The sequence below is a fragment of the Staurois parvus genome, unplaced genomic scaffold (assembly GCF_062004578.1).
Source record: "Staurois parvus isolate SC_StPar_1 unplaced genomic scaffold, SC_StPar_1.0 ptg000104l, whole genome shotgun sequence".
Taxonomy (NCBI): domain Eukaryota; kingdom Metazoa; phylum Chordata; class Amphibia; order Anura; family Ranidae; genus Staurois; species Staurois parvus.
Window position 1 is genome coordinate 5,243,906 of NW_028317900.1, and position 21,061 is coordinate 5,264,966.

At 42.2% G+C, this 21,061-nt stretch overlaps 1 protein-coding gene across 1 annotated transcript in view; it reads right to left on the minus strand.

Annotated features, from left to right (window-relative positions):
• Nucleotides 1–21,061, minus strand: part of DPH6 (diphthamine biosynthesis 6) — a 145,019-nt gene that overhangs the window by 94,667 nt on the left and 29,291 nt on the right. Inside the window, exon 4 of the mRNA XM_089671289.1 lies at nt 4,732–4,805. Coding sequence (XP_089527415.1) covers nt 4,732–4,805 — 74 coding nt within the window. The remainder of the gene's footprint in view (nt 1–4,731; nt 4,806–21,061) is intronic.

Consider the following 21,061-nt stretch of genomic DNA (forward strand, 5'->3'; position numbering starts at 1 on the left):
TCAAAGTGAATTTTCACTTATCTTCACTTGATTTCTCAGGGTAAGCTGATTGAAGTCAGCACAACTTCCCCTCATTTACTAAGCCAAGTGAAAATTCACTTTAGTGAATGAAGTGAAGTTGTGCTGACTTCAATCGTCCAAAGCTTGTGCAGCTTTGGGAAACAGCATGCAAGCACAGCTGGGGCATGCTTACTGTTCTCTACAACATGTGAGTGTGAGCCAGATTTCTAGAAATCTACAACCAGGTAAATGCTAATAGTATTTTTTGGGGAACCCAGTGGTTTTAAAGGGCAGGTGATAGTGTGCAAATTAAGCAAAACTAATTTGGTTATTTGATTCACATTAAGAAACTGAATTGGCCAAATCAAAGACCATATTAAAATCTAGTAATTATGACAGGGAAGAACCTAAAAGAATTAAAGCTCAATTAAAGCATTAAGAGAGCTATAAATGCCCAGAGTGGGATGTAAATGATTGACACAGAATTCTAGGATATGTTATTGCATTTTCATACAGTACTATCTTATTGTTTAATAAATAATATGTAACTACGTCCCTCCCAGGCACCATTTTCTCACACGATTTCAAATGTCTCTTCTAGCATAGTTTTAAAACGGCAAAGATAAATAAAATAACTACTGTAATCTTGCCACCATTAATGCAATATGACTGACCCAGAAAAATTCTCACTGGGATTAGTATCTTCTCTATAGCACCCAAAAAGTTTAGGAGTACAGTATAGGGAGTTTTACATTAAGGCCTTGTTCACACCAGTGCAATTTCTGAAGAAACTTCAGTCACACAGAATCTCATGACAATGGAAACTATTGTTTTCAATAGTGGCCATTCAATTCAATGCAACAGAACTGCGATGTGAGTTTGGGGAAAGATTTTGTGCTACTTTAGTGTTATGCCATGCAATTTTGTGTTCCATCAACTTGAATGGAAATGTATGAAAATGCATGTACAGTGGGGATCGAAAGTTTGGGCACCCCAGCTAAAAATTTGTATTAATGTGCATAAAGAAGCCAAGGAAAGATGGAAAAATCTCCAAAAGGCATCAAATTACAGATTAGACATTCTTATAATATGTCAACAAAAGTTAGATTTTATTTCCATCATTTACACTTTCAAAATAACAGAAAACAAACAAAATGGCGTCTGCAAAAGTTTGGGCACCCTGCAGAGTTAAAATCTTGTACTGCCCCCTTTGGCAAGTATCACAGCTTGTAAACGCTTTTTGTAGCCAGCCAAGAGTCTTTCAATTCTTGTTTGAGGTATCTTTGCCCATTCTTCCTTACAAAAGTCTTCCAGTTCTTTGAGATTTCTGGGCTGTCTGTCACACACTGCTCTTTTAAGGTCTATCCATAGATTTTCAATTATGTTGAGGTCAGGAGATTGTGAAGGCCATGGCAAAACCTTCAGTTTACGCCTCTTGATGTAATCCCCCGTGGATTTTGAGGTGTGTTTAGGATCATTATCCATTTGTAGAAGCCATCCTCTCTTTAACTTCAGCTTTTTCACAGATGGCATCAAGTTACCATCCAAAATTTGCTGAAATTTTATTGAATCCATTTTTCCTTCTACTCGTGAGATGTTCCCTGTGCCACTGGCTGCAACACAACCCCAAAGCACGATTGATCCAACCCCATGCTTAACAGTTGGACAGAGGTTCTTTTCATTACATTCTGTGCCCCTTCTTCTCCAAACGTACCTTTGCTCGTTCCGGCCAAAAAGTTCAATTTTAACCTCATCGGTCCACAGAACTTGTTTCCAAAATGCATCAGGCTTGTCTATATATTCATTTGCAAAGTTCAAACGATGATTTTTGTGGTGAGGACGTAGAAGAGGTTTTCTTCTGATGACTCTTCCATGAAGACCATATTTGTACAAGTATCTCTTTATAGTGGAATAGTGTACCACAACTCCAGTGTCTGCCAGATCTTTCTGGAGCGATCGTGCAGTCAAACGTGGGTTTTGAATTGTTTTTCTCACAATCCTGCTGTCAGGAATGGACTCAGCACTGGTGGTGGGACTCACCTGCCGTGTGGGCTGCAGTACCAGAGCTGACCAGCGGGTGCTCTCAGCACTGGTGGTGGGACTCGCCTGCCGTGTGGGCTGCAGTACCAGAGCTGACCAGCGGGTGCTCTTAGCAGCCAGAAGCTCACAATCAGCCAAACCTGGGGCTGATTGCAGAAAGGTGTATATAAGGCATGACCAGGCCTGTGCTCTGGGCCTTGGTGTATGTTTTCCCATGAGCCTCTGTACCTGGTATCCTGTGTTCCTGCTTCGTTGCTGACCCGGCTTGATTCTGACCTCTGCTGACCATCTCCTGTTGAACCCCTGGCTTGCCTGACCATCCTTCTGTCTGATCCCCTGTACCGCGCTGTCCGTGAGTTACTGAACCCGGCTTGTGACCTTGACTATTCTCTGCCTGCTCCTTTGGTACCTTGCTGCCCGCACGTTGCTGACTTGGCCCGTCTGACCACGCTAACTACTCTGCCATCCATCCATCCTGCACGGATCCAGCCGTACCTGCACATACCTCTGGCAGATCCCTCTACCACTAGCAGGTGTACTCAGGGGCCGCGACCTGGTTCCTGTCTGCTCCAAGTCCATCCCCACCATCAGGGGCCCTGGTGAATAAGCAGGCTGGGACTTAGACTCCGCGCCCTGGGGAATCCTGTCCTGGGGGCCACTAGAGGTACCACCAAACGGTCATTACAGAACCCTACGGCCAGCCTGACCGGTCCACCTCTCCAGCCCTGACTCCGCCTGTGTTCCTGCACCTAAGATTAGTGAAAGGTTGGTTTGTTCACTGTGCGTTTATATATATATATATATCTGGGTGGCTAATAATAACCTGTATTATTATACTATACCTGAAACCTGCGTTTCCCTGTGTCAGTCCACACCTTTCTGGTCACTCCTAGATTCCTGACACCTGCGAACTGTTCTGTCTGATATTTTTCTTGGTCTTCAAGATGTTGCTTTAACTTCCACTGTTCCTGATGACTGCCATTTCTTAATTACATTCCGAACAGAGGATATTGACATCTGAAAACGCTTTGCTATCTTCTTATAGCCTTCTCCAGCTTTGTGAGCATCAACTATTTTCAGTTTCAGTTTTCTAGACAACTGCTTAGAAGAACCCATGGTGCTGATTGCTGGGGCAAGGTCAGATGAGTCTGGGCATTTAAAACCTTTGAGATTGACATCACCTGGTCTTCCCAGACGATGATTGAGAACAATGCATGACACTGGCAGGTCTCAGCTTTGCAAAGGGGGCAGTGCATGCTATAAATTCTGCAGGGTGCCCAAACTTTTGCAGACGCCATTTTTTTGTTTTCTGTTATTTTGAAAGTGTAAATGATGGAAATAAAATCTAACTTTTGTTGACATATTATAAGAACGTCTAATCTGTAATTTGATGCCTTTTGGAGATTTTTCCATCTTTCCTTGGCTTCTTTATGCACATTAATACAAATTTTTAGCTGGGGTGCCCAAACTTTCGATCCCCACTGTATATGAGTTTTTGGAGAATTTTTATCCTCATTTCCAGAGTATTAGTAGTAGTAGTAGCAGCAGCCCAAGCCAAACAATTGTGCCCACAAACATACAGCAGTGACATGAAAATAGCACACTACTTCCTCTGACAATTGCAAACCACTCACACTGCATAATCACAGTTAAAATTGCATTCAACACTGATCGCACTAGTGCGAACAGATCTAAATCAAACAACCATATCTTGCAGAATCTAAATGAGATAAGGAAAAACAGGACTAGAACAAAGCAACAAAGCAACAACATAAGAAAAAATACACCAAACTAGTGCATTAAAAACTCAACATTTATTGTATGAGAAATGCTCAATAAATTGCACTCCCAAGTGTACATGAGAAAGCGGACATATCAACTGCTGCATGGATGAAGTCCAAGACTGAATTAGGAACCAAATCTCACCATAGCCCACATTGCGACTATTGCAGGCCATAGACGGGTCGTTTATCGGCCGAATTTTTGTCCGACCAAAAAATTGGCTGATATTCACACCGTTAGAGGGGCAATGCCGTCGGCCGTTTTTCGGATCTTCTCGTTTCTTTTTATTGGTCATGCTGGAAAATCTACGAAAAACGGCTGTTTTTCTTAAGCATTGGTGGCAGCATCCATGGCAGGAACAACTGATTTTTCGTTTATTGTCCGACAATTCGGCCGATAAACGGCCCGTCTATGGCCTGCATAGGTGTGACACGAAGCACCCCTTGATGTCATCTACAAGAACACAGCCAAGATCAAGCAGGGTCCCAGTGAGTGCTGCCATCCCCCATACCCCTCACCAAGAGCCATTAACTTTGGCCCTACAATTCAACCTCATATTTCACTCTTCTCTTATCCTAAACAAATTTGTTTTTTATTGCACGAAGCCTGTGCACTTTTTCTCTTGTTAGCTCTGTTATAAAATGGCTTGTTTCAATGGTGGGTTCTGCCTGCAAATGAGTTCAAATTGCTGGCTGTCAAATCATCAGCAGGCTCAACCAATCATGTTTCTATGCACCAGATATGCGTAATATCACTATTTTGTTTTTCTATTTGCTACACATTGTCTCAAAGTACAATGTATTTTCACAGTGTACAATTAATCTGTGCAAAAAAGTTACATCACAAGATCCTAACCTGAAATAATTATGCAATAAAAGCAAAGCCCGCAAGCACAAACAAAAATCTTACACATTCTCTACTCGGACACGCTGGTAGTCAGACAGGATGGCTCCAACAGATACAGCATCCACACACTCCTTTTCCTGGAAGAATAACATCCATGAGAAAATACAGTGTGAAAATTTACCTGATTAACTTTAATGATAATGACATAAATTATCACATACAGTCCTAATAAAAAAAAAAAAAAAAAACTTATTAGAAATTTAGTACACAGAGACATTGAGTGGAGAAGGCCAAGTCAGCAAGCTGTATACACTAGGAATTAAGAGATCCAAGACCAAAGCTGTCTAGGTTTTGGGGGTTTTTGTTTGCTGTATATGTCCCATTGAAAGGATTTCCCTGGACTTCCTGGCCTACAGAAGCAAAAGGAAAACGGGATTTTTTTTCTACATACTTACCTGTAAAAATCCATTTCTTGGAGTACATCACAGGGCACAGAGCAGGCTATTCATGACTATGTGGGTTATATGCCACCTACAGGTGAATGGACACTGGCTGACCAATCAGAGAGGAGGTCCTCCCCTATATAAACCCCTCCTAAAAAAGAAGTACTTCAGTTTTTGAAGCAAGCAATGAAATTCCAGAAGGCAGAGCGAGACCTCTGTATCCCGTGATGAACTCCAAGAAATGGATTTTACAGGTAAGTATGCAAAAAAATCCAGTTTTCTTTATCATACATCACAAGTCACAGAGCAGGCTATTCTTGACTACGTGGGATGTGCCAAAGCAATACAGAAATTTGTGCGGAGGGTGACACTATGATAGCCACCGTCAATAATCCCTCAGGACCTACTCAGCCGAGGCAGAATCCTCTGCGGCTCTGACATCCACCTGGTGGAACCTTGTAAATGAGTGAACTGAAGACCATGTAGGGGCCTTGCAAACCTGAGCCACCGACACCTGATGGTGGATTGCCCAAGATGTCCCCACACTCCTGGTAGAGTGTGTCTTCACCCGATAGGGTGGGATTGTACCTTTCAAACCACAGGTTTGAATGATGGGCAACACAGTGGCTAAATGTTTAGCACTTCCGCCTGGCAGTACTAGAGGTCGTTGGTTTGAATCCTAGCAACGGCACCACCTGCCTGGAGTTTTCATGTTGTCCCTGTGCCTGCGTGGGTTTCCTCCGGGTACTCCGGTTTCCTCCCACACTCCAAAGACATGCTGGTAGATTACAGTAGATGGTTTATTGCCATTTTCACTATGTTCACGTATGAAGCCTTCCTGGGCCAGGCCATAGCAATAGGTATCACCGGAATAGACTCCTCCCGAATTCTCATTAGAAACATGGCAGAAGCTGAATCTGAGGAAAGGCATAAAATCAGTGAAAGCTGGTTCCAAGGAATCACTAAGGCATCTACCCCTGCCGTGCGAGGGTCCCTTACCGTAGACACAAAAAGACCAACCTTGTTTGTTGAACATGGATGCCAATAAATCTACTTCCAGGCAACCCCCATCGCTGGCAGATTCCCTTGAAAATCTTGGGATGTAAAGCCCATTCCTCTGGAATCAACCACCGGTGATTGAGATAATCCGCATGCCAATTTTCCACCGCTGACAAACTTGGAACATATCTCTCTGCCCAGGTCAGAATGTAATTCACCTCCTCCTGAGCCCCTTGACTCCTGGTACCGCCCTGGTGTTTGATGTATGCCACTGCTGTGGTATTGTCAAACTGAATCCTTACAGGCCAACCCTGAAGTCTGGATGTCCAATACCTCAGAGCCAGTTTTACTGCCTGAAGTTCTAGGACACTGATGGGTAGTACCCTTTCCCGTGGAAGCCATATTCCCTGAACTGTGGCCTCCTCCAGGACAGCCCCCAACCTGAGAGACTGGCATCGGTGGTTACCAATTTCCACACCACTGGCCGAAAGGATCTCCCTCTCCCCAAATTGTGATTCATCAACCACCAATTCAGGCTACGCAGCACCTCTGGAGACAGAGACATACAGTAATCTAGGGCTGGAACATTCCTGTTCCAAACAGTCAGAAAGTTCCTGTGCGGCAGTCTGGAGTGGAATTGGGCATAGGGAATAGCCTCGAATGAGGACACCATCTTCCCCAGCAGCCTAATACAGAGGAAAATTGAAGAACACCTCTTGGTTTTTAAACTGCAAACCTCGTTTCTCAGGGCGCAACATTCCCCTGGAGGTAGAAATATTTTTGCCTGAACCATGTCTAGGACCATCCTCAAATACTCCAGGCTCTGTACTAGCTCCAGAGCTGACTTCTTGAAGTTGAGCACCCAGCCCAGCTGTTTCAGGATCTGCATCTTTAGGACCGCATCCTGCTTCAGACCTGGCACCAAGCAACCTCTGAGCAACAGATCGTCTAGATAACCTATGACTGATACCACCCCCCCCCCCCCCCCGAGTTCTGAGCGGCCTCAATACCAAAGCAATAATTTTTGGGAAAACTCTGGGAGCCATGGCCAACCCAAATGGTAGTGCTATGAACTGGAAATGTTGAGCCACTACTGCAAACCACAGAAATCTTTGATGAGAAATGAATATCGGCACATGTAGGTATGTGTCCTTGATGCCTATGCACGCTAAAAAATCTCCTACCTGTAAAGAGGCCACTACTGACCGAACCATTTCCATACAAAAAGACCGGACATTTAGAACCTGATTTAGCCCCTTGAGGTCCAAAATGGGCCTTACATCCCTATTTGGCTTTGGGACTGTGAACAGATTTGAATAAAACCCCTGAAACCCTTTGTCCACTGAAACCTCTGATCACCCCTTGGGACAATAGGCTATCAAGTGCCTGTTATAAAGCACTTCTCTTCTCTGGATCTTCGGTACACTTGTCTTGGATTATAGCCCTCCAGGCAGCAATAAAATTCAAAAGCCTTGCCCCCACCCAAACAAGTGGGGGTGCCCCTTCATAAGGAGGCAGACTTTGGATCTGTCTTGGATGACTTTTGCACCCAGGGCCTCCTCAAATTTTGATTCCGAGTTCTACCCTTGGAGGCTGGGACCTATGTGTGCCAAAACGACTGCCTGGTAGATGAGGGGCCAGCAACCAAAGCCAACCTTAAAAGAAGGGTGCTTGGATCTCCCTTTAAAGGGCAGAAGAGAACTTTTTCCTCCTGAAATCTTTTGGATATATTTGTCCAAGTCTTCCCCACACAGCCCCTCTCCATGAAAGGGAAAACCTGCCAATAATTTTTTGCATGACAGTTCTACCAACCAATTCTTTAGCCACAAAACCCTGCGCATATGTACTGATAAGAGGGCCAAGTAAGAAATTTGCTGAGCTGAATCCTCAAGAACATCAACCGCAAAAACAAAGCACATGGAACATCCTCCAAATCCTCGGCCGAGTATTCCCCCTGCACCAATGGTCTTCCAAGCAGTCATCTGACACAGTTAGACTCTGGCAAATAGCTGCCACTGCTGGCTGTGTGGCAGAACCTGCCAGGGAGAAAGAGGCCTTAAGGAGAGACTCCAGTTTCTTATTCGCTGGATCCTTAAAGACCTGGACATTATTCACAGGACACGTTAAAGACTTATTCAGGGATGAAACAACTGCATCCGCTACAGGCATACCCCATTTCTTAACAAAAGTCTCTTCCATGAGGTACAAAAAAGAAAACCTCTTTGGTGGAATAAAACCCCTATCTGGGTGATCCCAGTCAGCATATATCATTTGTTCCAGAAGAAGAAAGGCCTGAGTACTCTGTGGAGGCTTCAAAGATCCCAGATAAAATTAAGCAACCTCAGAGGTTTCTATCGGAGGTAGTCCGAATCCAGATCGTACCACATCAGTGAGGTCCTGTACTAATAACCTCTGAGATTGGGAGGCAGAAACCTCCTGCGTCTCCTCAGGCTGTGACCCCTCAGACAGAGACTCGAATGCCTTACTTTCCTCTAGTTATTCCTCATCCTCAGGTTCCACCCATTCCTGCTCCAGGATTGGTGGTTCTAGTGACGGGGATCTCTCCTGCTTTTTAGTCCCCTGAAAAACCAATGCAATCATACCTGCGATCTTAACCTCTAAACCCTCTAAGATGCCCCAGTAGTAGCCACAATGCCAGATAAACACAGTGGCTCAGACTGCCCAGTTGCTTCTGGCCTCTCAAGAGAGTTTATTACAATGGATATTCGGCTAGGTTCCTCAGCACCTGGCGACGGCACATTAGTGCCCCTTCCTGCGGTCCTTCTCCCACTCCCCTTTCTGGAAGACATTACTTCAGAGAGCGTAAAAAACTGTGCACCTCTAATAGTAAACACAAACCACAAGATACAGCTATGCAAGTAGTGTGCTGAAGAAAACACTCAATGCAAATTGCTGACCTTACGGGCCACCAAAGGCAGCTCCTGACTGGCCGGCCAACCCTCCCCCCTCCCAGGGGAGTACTCACGTGCCCCACTGAATAATCTGCTGTGTCCTGGTCACATGAATCCAACTGAGGCAGCAGCAGCCCACATGTGCCCAGGCCTCCTGATTAATAAATATGGCCGACTTCCACTCCAGCCACTACTGCGCATGCATGCGCGTGCACCCCACCGTGCACATGCCCCACAGCTGATGGCTGGCCACACTCCTAAGGACCAGAACGCTCCCTCTAGTGGCCCCAACAGAAACAACAGGCAAGCATGTCCTTGGCTAAAATGCTGAGCACTCCCCCTGGTGGAAACTTTTGCCAAGCAAAAAATACCCTCCAAATTTGAGCTTTGTTTTATGTTTTTTTTTTTTTGCAGAGAGAAAAAAAGATCGCTTACCAGTCCCGCTGCAGGTCCCTAACTTCTGCCAGGCACAAACCTTTGCCCATCACAGCTGGCATTGTCATACAGACCTTCAAGGATCCAGTCCCCATAATGTGGGGCCACTGCCTTGGACCCGTATAGCACCCCGCTGGAAAGCACCCAATTTAAAACTGCACAGGGTTCCATCTACACAGGGTCCAGCGCTGTAAGGCTGCATTACAGGCAAAACCCAGAGGATTCTTCTCCTTATCCAGCAAGGCTCGGGTACCATCCATTTTGGCTCACAGCTTTCCAAATGGATCCAATTAAAGTCCACAATTCTTGAAGGAACTGTAGTAGACCTTAGGTATGCTCCAGGAGCACAAGCAACACTTTCATCCACCTTTCATTCACTGACCATCCACCTTACAGACACTAGCGAAAAAACTGAAGTACTTCCTGTGTAGGAGAGGTTATATAAGGGAGGACCTCTTTCCTGATTGGTCAGTCAGTGTCCATTCACCTATAGGTGGCATATAACCCACATAGTCATGAATATCTTGCTTTGTGTTCCATGATGTATAATAAAGAAATCTCTCCAAAACAAAGAAAATCTCTTCTTAAAACTGGAATGGGCATCCCGACTGGATTAACCGTTTTCTGCTCTTGTTCTATCACAACTGTAAAATTTAGATTACACCAAAATTTCTGTCCTGGGGACAATGAACTCCACAGATGAATACTTACCTAAATTCAAGAGCCACAACACCTGGTTATTGTTTCCAGGCTGAGCCTGCACATTACAGCTCTACAGACCTCTGAGGGATTGCCTCCAACCGCCCCATTTATCTCCAGCCTCAAGATATGGAACCACAGAAGTCTATGGGACTGTGTACTTTGCAAATGTCAATAAAGACTGAACCCACCAGCCCATTGTGTTGACAGGTTTGGCTGTTCGGTAACATTTTTTTAAAGACCACCCCTATATGGTACATAGATGTGTTTGAAGTGGTGGTACTTTTTAAATAATACTGCATCAAAAACTGTTTTGAGTATCTATACTGTATTGCTTTTAACCATTAAAGGTATATTCTATAAGGATGTGGCGCTCTGTTTTTTAACTTTATACCTTATCCTTTTATATGACCAAAGTGGGTTCTTTACAGGATATGACTGCCAGCTCAAACATCTGGCAGATGTGATGGATACAAGGAAGCAAACTTTGATTGAAAGGGGAATATCCCTACTAGATTCAAAGGCAGTCTTTGAAATGCCAAAAATTTAGATCCCATAGAGTCATAGTAGTTTGTACAGGAGGAGCCACAAGAGAAACACCTGTGCCAAAAGTCTTGACCATAGATGGGAGGCTAGAGGACTTTTGGAACAGACTGCAAGGGCCCAATTTTGTTTTTCTTAAAGAAACCAGTCATCATTAAGAAGGTCTTAACAATGAAGTAACTCCCCAAAAGCAGACACCACAACCTACTTTTACATATCTATTGTTCTTACTAGAGCAGCTTCTAAGTGATCTGGAAGTCCCAGGATGTGGCCACACACTATCTGAATACCAAATTGAGCACAACCAGTATTCAGGGCCTGTTGGGTATGCAGGAACTGCTTTAGCAGAAGGTAAGTGCTTGTGATTAGTGAACAATATGTCTTTTCTAATGAAATTAAACTTCGCTACAAAACTGCAATGGGTTAGCTGACAGGACGGCACCAACTCACTGTTTTAAGGCCAGTTATCACCTGACTTCTACTCCTATAGAACGAAACCAAAACTTCTTAAAACATATATGTGAAAGTTCCAGAATATGCACACTAATGTAATTAAAGATAAAACCACTGTCCCAATTATTTGTACCCCTATTTCTACGATTTCTCTCAACCATGAAATTGTCCAGCAGAGAAATAAGCAACAGTGCTCAAGAGTTTAATTGGTGAATAACACAGCCTGTAATTATAGGCGGAAATGTAATATTAATGAGAGAGAAAAAAAACTTTAACAGCAAATTACCTTGCAGCCATTATCAATTTCCTTAAACTGCGGGTCCTTAGGATAAACTCCATCCCCCCTGCAGAGAGGTAGGCAATTTTTCTTTGCCTGATAACACAACCATTAAATGTGGCGTGTATTGCAAACCTCCTTACTTTTCTTTAAATGAAATTGTTGTGTAGCCTCAGGGGGCCTCTGTCTGTCTTGATCCCAATGTGTCAGTTAATCAGATAAAAAAAATAAATAAGTGAAATAATCATCAAGTCAGAACCGCAAACAGCCTGAGGGAGGCAGGGAGGGAGAACAGAAAAAGAGAGAGGGGGAGAGTTATTAAGATTTGGAAGCTGCAAACAAAACAAGACATCCGGATGATGTTACAGCATGTGTAAAGGTTACTGATCGGCTTGGGACCAGACTGGTGACTCTCCCAGCTGCGTACCTGCCACAGGGCCTGCACCTCTCCCCAGAGCCTGTAGGAGTTACACAAACATGTTTAACCTTCCCGGCACTGGAGATTCTCAGATTTTCTTTTTAAACATAAACTTTTGAAATTTCTAGTACTGAAAAATGCAATATTATGACAAATGTAAAAACATTTTTAGGATGTTTGTGTTTCTCTTCAACTTACACCCTTTGACTGGATGTCCATATGTACGAATGACAGCCAGTCATGAGGAAAGTGTTCTGATATCATATTAATCGTTGATATGCTCAAGTGAGGTTCAGACAAGTTAGGGCTATCCACTGTAGTATGCGCCATTTCAGTCCATTGGCAAGTTGCATGCGAAACAGCTGTGAGTACTGGAGCAGGCAGATATTATGAAGCCTGGTGTTCTTGGGAGCACATCCCCCTATCTATGGCTAGACTGATTTTTCTCTAGGTACAGGTGCAGTCATTAAGAAATTTGCCACATTACAGCCAATGAAAGTTAATGTAAACTACTGTGTACACATTTCTAAAAACAGCAGATCACACAAATTTGTCAACAGGAACATCTAACATTTTGTGCATGTCTGACAAGCTTCCCATTATTCCCTACAGGGACCACAGGAGCACCAGCTGGATTTGCCAATTTCAACAGAGACTCTGGTCCTTTCCCTCTTGCCGGTTCCTAATGAACCACTCTGCCCAACATCCACCTATGACAAAGAAATTTGGACAGTTGGAAATTTGACAGCTGAACCGTTTCTGCATCCAATCATATGCAGGCACTGTTCAGGTATTCTGACAGCCAATCGCAATGGGAGATTCATCCATCCATGCTGTTTATTGTGGATGTATAAATCTATATGTGTATGGCCAGCTTTAGTATTAGGAGCACACTGTTAAGCTCAGAGTAAAAGCTTACAAATCTATATCTATGAACTGCAGACTACTAGTGTATACCTAATGCAAACAGAGCCACTTGATGACAGCTATAGGAGATGGAGGAAAAATCTGCAGATATTTTAGTGTGTTTCTCATACATTTTAACCTGTTAAGGAAGGGAGTTGATGAAGCTTCCAAATAGAATTCTTCATTTTATATGAGGCAATAAACACCCCAGAATTAATAGCTGGACATTACATACTCCCAAACTTAAGGGAGATTTGGAAATGGCCAATTTATTGGCTTAACAGCAGGCAGCACAAAAAGCTCAACTAGCACTCGTCATAATTAGTGGCCTGAACCCCACAGTGGGTTGACATGAAGCAGTATAGTACCTGGAAGGTTCCATACTGACCCAGATGTGGATTTCTAGTAGGCTACAACCTCCCGATAGATGTCCCACTCTATCTTATTCACCTGCCATATTGAATAGACACAAAGCTAATAAAAAAAACTTGCTTGCCGTATACTCCTTTGTCTCCTATATTGGATAGACCTGAATTTACTCTGAGTTTCTCTCCACAACTCTTTCACTGGTGGGAAAACAAAGGCTTACTGCAATTCAGAGACTTATCTGGAAATGATTTGCACTCTCTGGACTATTAAACTAAATTACAACTACCTTCATCAGAATTATTTCGATATATTGAGATTACCTCTTACCTTTGGGATAAACTGAAATAGGACAGCCTTTACATGCCCTGAACTCTTTTTGAGTGCTATTGCAAATCTAGAGACCCAAAAAGGCCAAATCTCTATATTATATTGTTACCTAATGCACCCAGATTGAAAACTTCCTTACACCTTACATGGAACATTGGGAAAGGGACCTTACTATAACCTTAGATCTACAGGACAAGACATAGCAAAAACCCTGTCCAATATTTTTATTAGCACAGCTCTGCTGGAATCTAATTCTAAAATTTTATTGAGATGGTACATGGTCCATTATAGAGTAGCTAATGTAAGCTCACAAGCTTCTTCAACTTGCTTTCAAAGCTATGGTCAAATAGGTACTATGATCCATATTTCATGGCAATGACCTAATATAACTAGATTTTGGATTAGAATATTTAACATAATTTGCTCAGTAATAGGAAAGAACGTTCCCAGGACTCCAGAGATTGCTCTCTTCCAGAAGCTTGGTAACGATGTTCCTAGGAAAAACAATGGTTTGGCTTCATACATGATTTTAGCTGCAGGAATCACAATTGCACAATGTTGGAACCAGTAAGTTATAACTTATGATTATGTCAAACAAAAATTAAACTGGATCATGATTAATGATAAACTTTCTTGTATCCTCCAAGATAACCAAACAAAGCTTGAGAAGACATGGAAACCTTGGATACAAAATCAGTCAGTGGATGAGTGAGGTTTGGGAGACATTCTCCTGGATGTTCTGTTCATCTCTTTACTCTTTTTCTTCCTTCAATCTTTTTTTCCCTGTTTTGGGCTAATCTAGTGCAGGTTTTCTACTTTGTGGAATCTCAATGATATATGGTAAACGCAAGTGTTCCACAATGCTTTTTTTTAATTTTATAAATCTGTTTATTAAATTTGTCACATTCAACAAAAAACCCCATAAAACTTACAAAACAATAAGGTGGTGACCCTTGCAGAGTTAACTGTGCATTAAAAAAAAAACAATGCTAAGGAATAACTAGGGAAACACCAGAAAACAGAAACGTGTGGCATAGAATGCAGCCTCTGTTTATGTAAGTGTCTTCATATAGAGGTAAGTTATTTACCAGGCTTTTCTAGTAAGGGGGGCAAGGTTTGGAAAAGGAAATCCCAGATGTCATCACAATTATCGTTGTCCAGGTCCGGTACATCTCTCAGCCAACGGGCCCGAAGTCCCTCCAGAGGAGATGAGAATACAATTGAGAGGTGGGTTTCTGCTCACACAGAACACACCTCCTAAAGCAGACTAGACAGCTACGAGTGAGGATTGAGAAAATTGAAAACGAAAGGAATGGGAGAGCTGCATATAATGGAAGACATTGCTAGCTGGGGAATTATAAGTAGAGGACAGCTGAGACAAGGGGATTAATATCTGTTGAGAGGCAATCTGGAAGATAATCTTGATGTTGTACGTAGTCCATACTGCGGCTCTGGGAGTGAATATAGGTGGGACATGGTGGGATTAAGCCACAAAAAGGTGCATTCGATGACAGCCACTTTTGGGTGGTTCTCCCAAGCCAAGCCCACTCCCCAGGTTCGCAAGGTAATAAGCATAGAGGGAGTAAGAGGATATGGTGCTTGAGGGCCTCTAAATAGAAGAAATTTAAGAGCTTCCAGAGAGTGGACTACAGTCACCTCTAGGAGCGTGGAAGAGTTTGGGTTCAACCACCAAGCCCCTGTCACCAACTGGAAAACTAGGAAGTATTTGTGGCAGTCAGGGAGGGCAAGCCCCCTCTGAGTAACAGGGTGCATCAACAAATAATTTATGCCTAGGAATTTTTTTTCCCTGAAGGAGCAAATTGTATCATGCTTTGCTGAGTTTTTGCCTTCCTCTGGATCAACTGTGGGTATAGAATTAAACTTTTTTTTTTTAATGGTTGAACTGGATGGACTTTTGTCTTTTTTTCAGCCAGACTAACTATGTAACTATGAATCTGATGCTCCCAAAGGATGGAGGAAATAAGATGGTTAAGTTTTGCATAAAAAGGACTTGGGTATCCATTTTGGGGAGTGCCTAAATAAGTACAGAAATTTAGGGATCACTTTAATTTTAAACAAATTAACTTTTCCTAGCAGAGTCTCCCAAGCCTTCAGTCTCAACTTGACATCCTGGAGAACAGGTAGAAGATTGAGGGAAAGAAATTCTGAGGCCTGATGAGAGATAATGACCCTCAGTTATTGGAAGTGTTCAACCCATTGTAGGGGCGTATTGGGGGAGCTCAAGCTCTGGGGTCGATTGGAAATAACAATGATTAAGCCCAATTCACTTTCAGTCCTGTGACAGCGGAGGAGTTAAGGACCTGAAGGGCACCCCGTAATGATGGGCCAGCATCATTTAGAAAGAGTAAAATGTCATCAGCATATAGGGCTATCCCCCTCTCCTCCAGCCAGCTGATTCGCAGCCCCTTGATGTGTTACATAGTTAGTCTGGCTGAAAAACAAACAAAAGTCCATCCAGTCCAACCATTAAAAAAAAAAAAAAGTTATAATCCTATACCCACAGTTGATCCAGAGGAAGGCAAAAAAAAACCCAGCAAAGAATGATCCACTTTGCTCCTGCAGGGAAAAATATTCCTTCCTGATCCCCCCGAGAGGCAATCGGATATTCCCTGGATCAACTTTACCTATGTTAGTGTCCAGTTATATTCTGTGTATCTAAGAAAGAATCCAGGCCTTTTTTAAAGAAATCAACTGAGCTGGCCAGAACCAACTCTTGAGAGAGTCTATTCCACATTTTCACAGCTCCCACTGTGAAGAAACCTTTCCATGTTTGGAGATTAAATGTGTGGGGAATTATGAAGAGCCTCTGCCAATGGGGTTGACAACCCACCTCCCAATCTGACAGAGGCCATAGGGGTATGATAGAGTATCTCCAGCCATTCAATAAAGATCAGGGGAAAACCCATTCTACGACGATGCTCTTTATAATACTCCATCTTCACCCTTTGAAAAACAGGGACAACAAATTTAACTTGGGTATACAGTGACTGTTAATTCATAGTTTTACAATGCTATTCTTGTATTTTATTACAATAAGGCACAGAAAGCCATTTCTGCCACTTCCTATTGGTATTGTACATGTTGTTTTTCTAAATCTTCTGACATATCTTTATGAATACCCTGAATATTGTATGGTGACCGTATATACACTTTTCGGTTTACATCAGTTTATTTAACAATGTCAATAGACATTTTGGAAGTAACCTGTTCATGACCAGGGTCTTCTACATCAAAGGTATTTTAATTAGAAGGCCTTTTTTCTATTCAGGACAAAGTCCAAAGGAAAGCCACAACTGTCTACTTCTATCTGCTTCAAGGGCAAATCAATGATGGGGATGAGTCTGAGGGTACTTCTAAAGATTGGAAGATTATTTCTTGCATTAAAAACATTAATATGGTCTTATACTGAATATGCAGTTTCATTATGCTCCAGTTCACAAAATGTCCTGGAAGTGGAAAACATGCAGATAATTAAAAATAGGGCATATGAAGGACCTCAGTTATAAGCACACTGGAAAGGTAAATTGAGTAAAATGTATGAACCGTTCTTAAAATATGACTTCATATAAGACCACATTCACACCTGTAAATGGGGCCATTAGTGATTACATGCAGGAGACCCAGCGGGGGTTCCCATAGCTTAGCTGTAGGCGAAAGCTCCATTGCATATAATCGATCAAGCAACGAATACTTGACAATGATTTGCCCTGGACCCGTCTGCGTCCAGGACCAATCATTCACAGGTATTTGCGCCATGATCAATTGACATGTGAGCAGCCGTGATTAGCTACAGGAGCCATCAGCTTCCCATTGCTTTCAATGGGGCTTCTGCCTGCAGCTAATCACTGGAAACTCCTACTGGGGAATCGCAAGTGTGAATATGGCCTTAAAGGCCCAAGGAGAAGATTAAAAAGAAAACTGTTTACCTGAAAGAAACCTGAAATGTAAATACTGTCACCATTGTCAGTACATAATAGGCACCTCCAGGTGCCTGAATGACAGGTGTGTATTAAGCACAACAAAAGTCTGGAATATCTAGGCTCTCCAATATGTACATACTGTATGTAACATCTGATCATATCCCAAAAAAACCTAAACTGTCAATCCAGGAAAACTAATCTTTTAAAAGATTTAGTGCCTGACTTTAATGAGAGAGGCAAAGGAGAAGGTGAGTGAGCTTTCAGTTAATGGTGGAGGTGTTTTAAGTGTACTGGATGGAAAAAAAAGTTTTTGTATAATGAAAAAACAATGAATACTGCAATTAAATTTTTGTGGAACTTAAGTTATGGCCTTTTAATGTTGAATAGATGTTAACACACTCTGGAAATTGAGTAAAGCATTGTTAAATATAGGGTATACGAAAATGGATAACAATTAGCACTGCATTATCTGCATTGCTAATTATTGCATTATTGTTAATAATGCACTGCATTATTGTTGTTTGCACAGGGGAGTCTTAACTTATGTAGCAGCTGATTGGTGGGGGTTTATTTGTTGAAACAGCACAGAATGGGAGTGTATTCATATTCAACTGTCCTTTTTAAATGATAAGTTCACCCTTTGTAACATGTTACACCCATATTCAGGGTGTAACATGTCACGAATAGACTGGCCTCCCCCCACCCGATCCCCATTGTGACAACTAGCAAGGGATCTTCACAATTTGAAAAAAATGCAACCGTGTGGAGCACCATGCTAGTTTATTGAGTCTTCTTGTCACTATCTGCTTGCCCGTACGAGGTATATGTGCACACAGATACACTGACAGGTCTGCAGTGCACCTGCATGGCACCAGCGATCTGCTGATTGCTGGTGCAATGGTTTACAAGCTCCAGAAACCTGTAAAAAAAGTGCATTTATTATTTTTTGTTAAAAGGTGAACTTATCCTTTAACCTCTTCCATACCGGGCACTTTTACCCCCTTCCTGCCCAGGCCAATTTTCAGGTTTCAGCGCTCTCACACTTTGAATGACAATTGCGTGGTCATTCAATATTGTACCCAAACTAAAATTTTATCATTTTCTTCACACAGCTAGAGCTTTCTGCTGGTGGTATTTAATCACCACTGGGGTTTTATTTTTTGCTAAATTAACAAAAAAAGATAGAAAATTTTGAACACGTTTTTCTTTGTTTCTGTTATAGAAGTTTGCAAATAAATAATTGTTCTTCATAAATTTAGGCCAAAATGTATTCTACTACATGTCTTTGGTGAAAGTAACCCAAATTAGTATTTATTATTTAGTCTGTAGAAAAGTTAGAGTTCACAAACTATGGTATAGATCTAAATATTGATCAATCCTGAAGTACTGACAGCCAATCTAATTTCTTGAGGTCCAAGAATGTCAGAACAGTACAGATATCTCCCAAATGACCCCTTTTTGCAAAGTAGACAGTCTGACGTATTTTATAAAAAGGCATGGCGAGTTTTTTGAACTTATAATTTTTTTGGCATAATTTTTCAGAAAATGAAAAAAATAAAAAAAAATATTTTCACTATTTTTTACATACTGTCACCAGTGCAGTACAGCATCATCATATAACTGGCATGCCGGTGATCAGGGACACTGACTGGTGACAGTATGAAAAAAAATATATATAATTTTTTTTAAAAAAATTAATTGTTTTATTAGTTTTAATTTTTATTAAATTTTTTTTTTTTTTTAAGATTTTTTTTTCATAGTTCACTATGACCAAAGTAGTACAATGTTACCATAGTAACATTGTACTACTTTGGGGAAGTGATCATTTTTTATTTTTATTTTTTTTTTGTACTTAGCTGTGATTTGGCCACAGCTAATCACATGACACAGCTGGGCTGTAATTGGCCCAGCTTGTGCATATGATCGCTGTGACCATTAACAGCTAGGCACACTAGTATACAATGGATGGCATGAATGAAGCCATACATTGTATACAACTGTCATGTGACCTGCTGTGATTGGTCACAGCAGGTCACATGGTTCCGACAACGGGGTCGGTACTCAGATCTGTCATAAACCGTGTCCGAGGTACACGGCCGGTGACAGATCGCGCCGCTGCGCATGCCCAAAAGGACCCAGAACGGCAAGCTGCTCGCCCGGCCACCATCTGGCCATAGACCGGACGGGTAAAGGTTAAGGACAATTTGAGCTTTGCTTTTATTCCTCCATACAGTTCAATGTGAATGCATTGTAAGCACATGCATAGCACCTATTTAATATTATTATACAGTATTTCTAAAGCGCCAATAGTTCGCTAATCGCTGTACATTACAATGGGGGACAGAACAATAACAATACAATGCAAAGCATGAGGGGATCGAGGACCCTGCTCTTTCGAGCTTACAACACTAGTTCTTACATGCAGATATTCTCTGGCTGTTGTGAACGCTAAAAAAGGGTCATGCTTTATGTATAATGTCTGTGACCAATCAGCAAATTCCTTAAAATCTTCCAACCAACCTTGGCCCTGGGCCAAGAAGAAGAGGGATGGCTCCAGAAGGAAAATACAGAACACTATACATAATGGTACTTCACCCAACAAGCCCTACCCTAGGACTCCCTCAGAAGTTTGGATCTAAGAATCATATTATTGTTACTTCTGCAGTACATAATAAAGAAACTGCAATGCAAGTAGTGAATTCAATGAATATATAGTGTAAATCTGTTGTACGTCAATATGGACTATATATCTCTTTACATAATGGAAACAATAAATGTGTAGCAAAGCAGGAACTACTGTCAACCAGTTCTTAATCTTATGACTGTTACAAAATACCTGCCAGAACTTGGATCAGTGTCCCCATAGTCCAGCAATGGGCAAACTACGGCCCGGCGGACCTTTTAATCCGGCCCGCGGAGCTAGGCTCCTCTCACAGTCCACCCTGAAGACCGGTGTAGCATGAAAATCTGTCTCCTATGAGGATCTGTCCCCCTCGACGTATCTGCGCATGTGAAGGAGATCGCAGATCGGCTGCTAATGCCTGAAACTGGCACATGCGCAGATACGTCGAGGGGGACAGATCCTCATAGGAGACAGATTTTCATGCTACACCGGAACGGCGCGGGAACACGGCGAGAGGAACGCGCGGAGCAAAGGTAAGTGAATTGACACAGGGGGGACTTGGGGACTTAATTATGGGGGATGAATTAATATGGGGGATGAATTACTATATGGGGGATGAATTACTATGGGGGATGAATTACTATATGGGGGATGAATTACTATGGGGGATGAATTACTATATGGGGGATGAATTACTATGGGGGATTAATTACTATATGGGGAATGAATTACTATGGGGGATGAATTACTATGGGGGATTAATTACTATATGGGGGATGAATTACTATGGGGGATGAATTACTATATGGGGGATGAATTACTATGGGGGATGAATTACTATATGGGGGACGAATTACTATGGGGGATGAATTACTATGGGGGATGAATTACTATATGGGGGATGAATTACTATGGGGGATGAATTACTATATGGGGGATTAATTACTATGCTTACTATGGGGGAATATTACTATACTTACTATGGATGACACATACACATCATTCATCTTGTAAATAGTAAAAAATATGAGCGCTGGGTGACAATAAG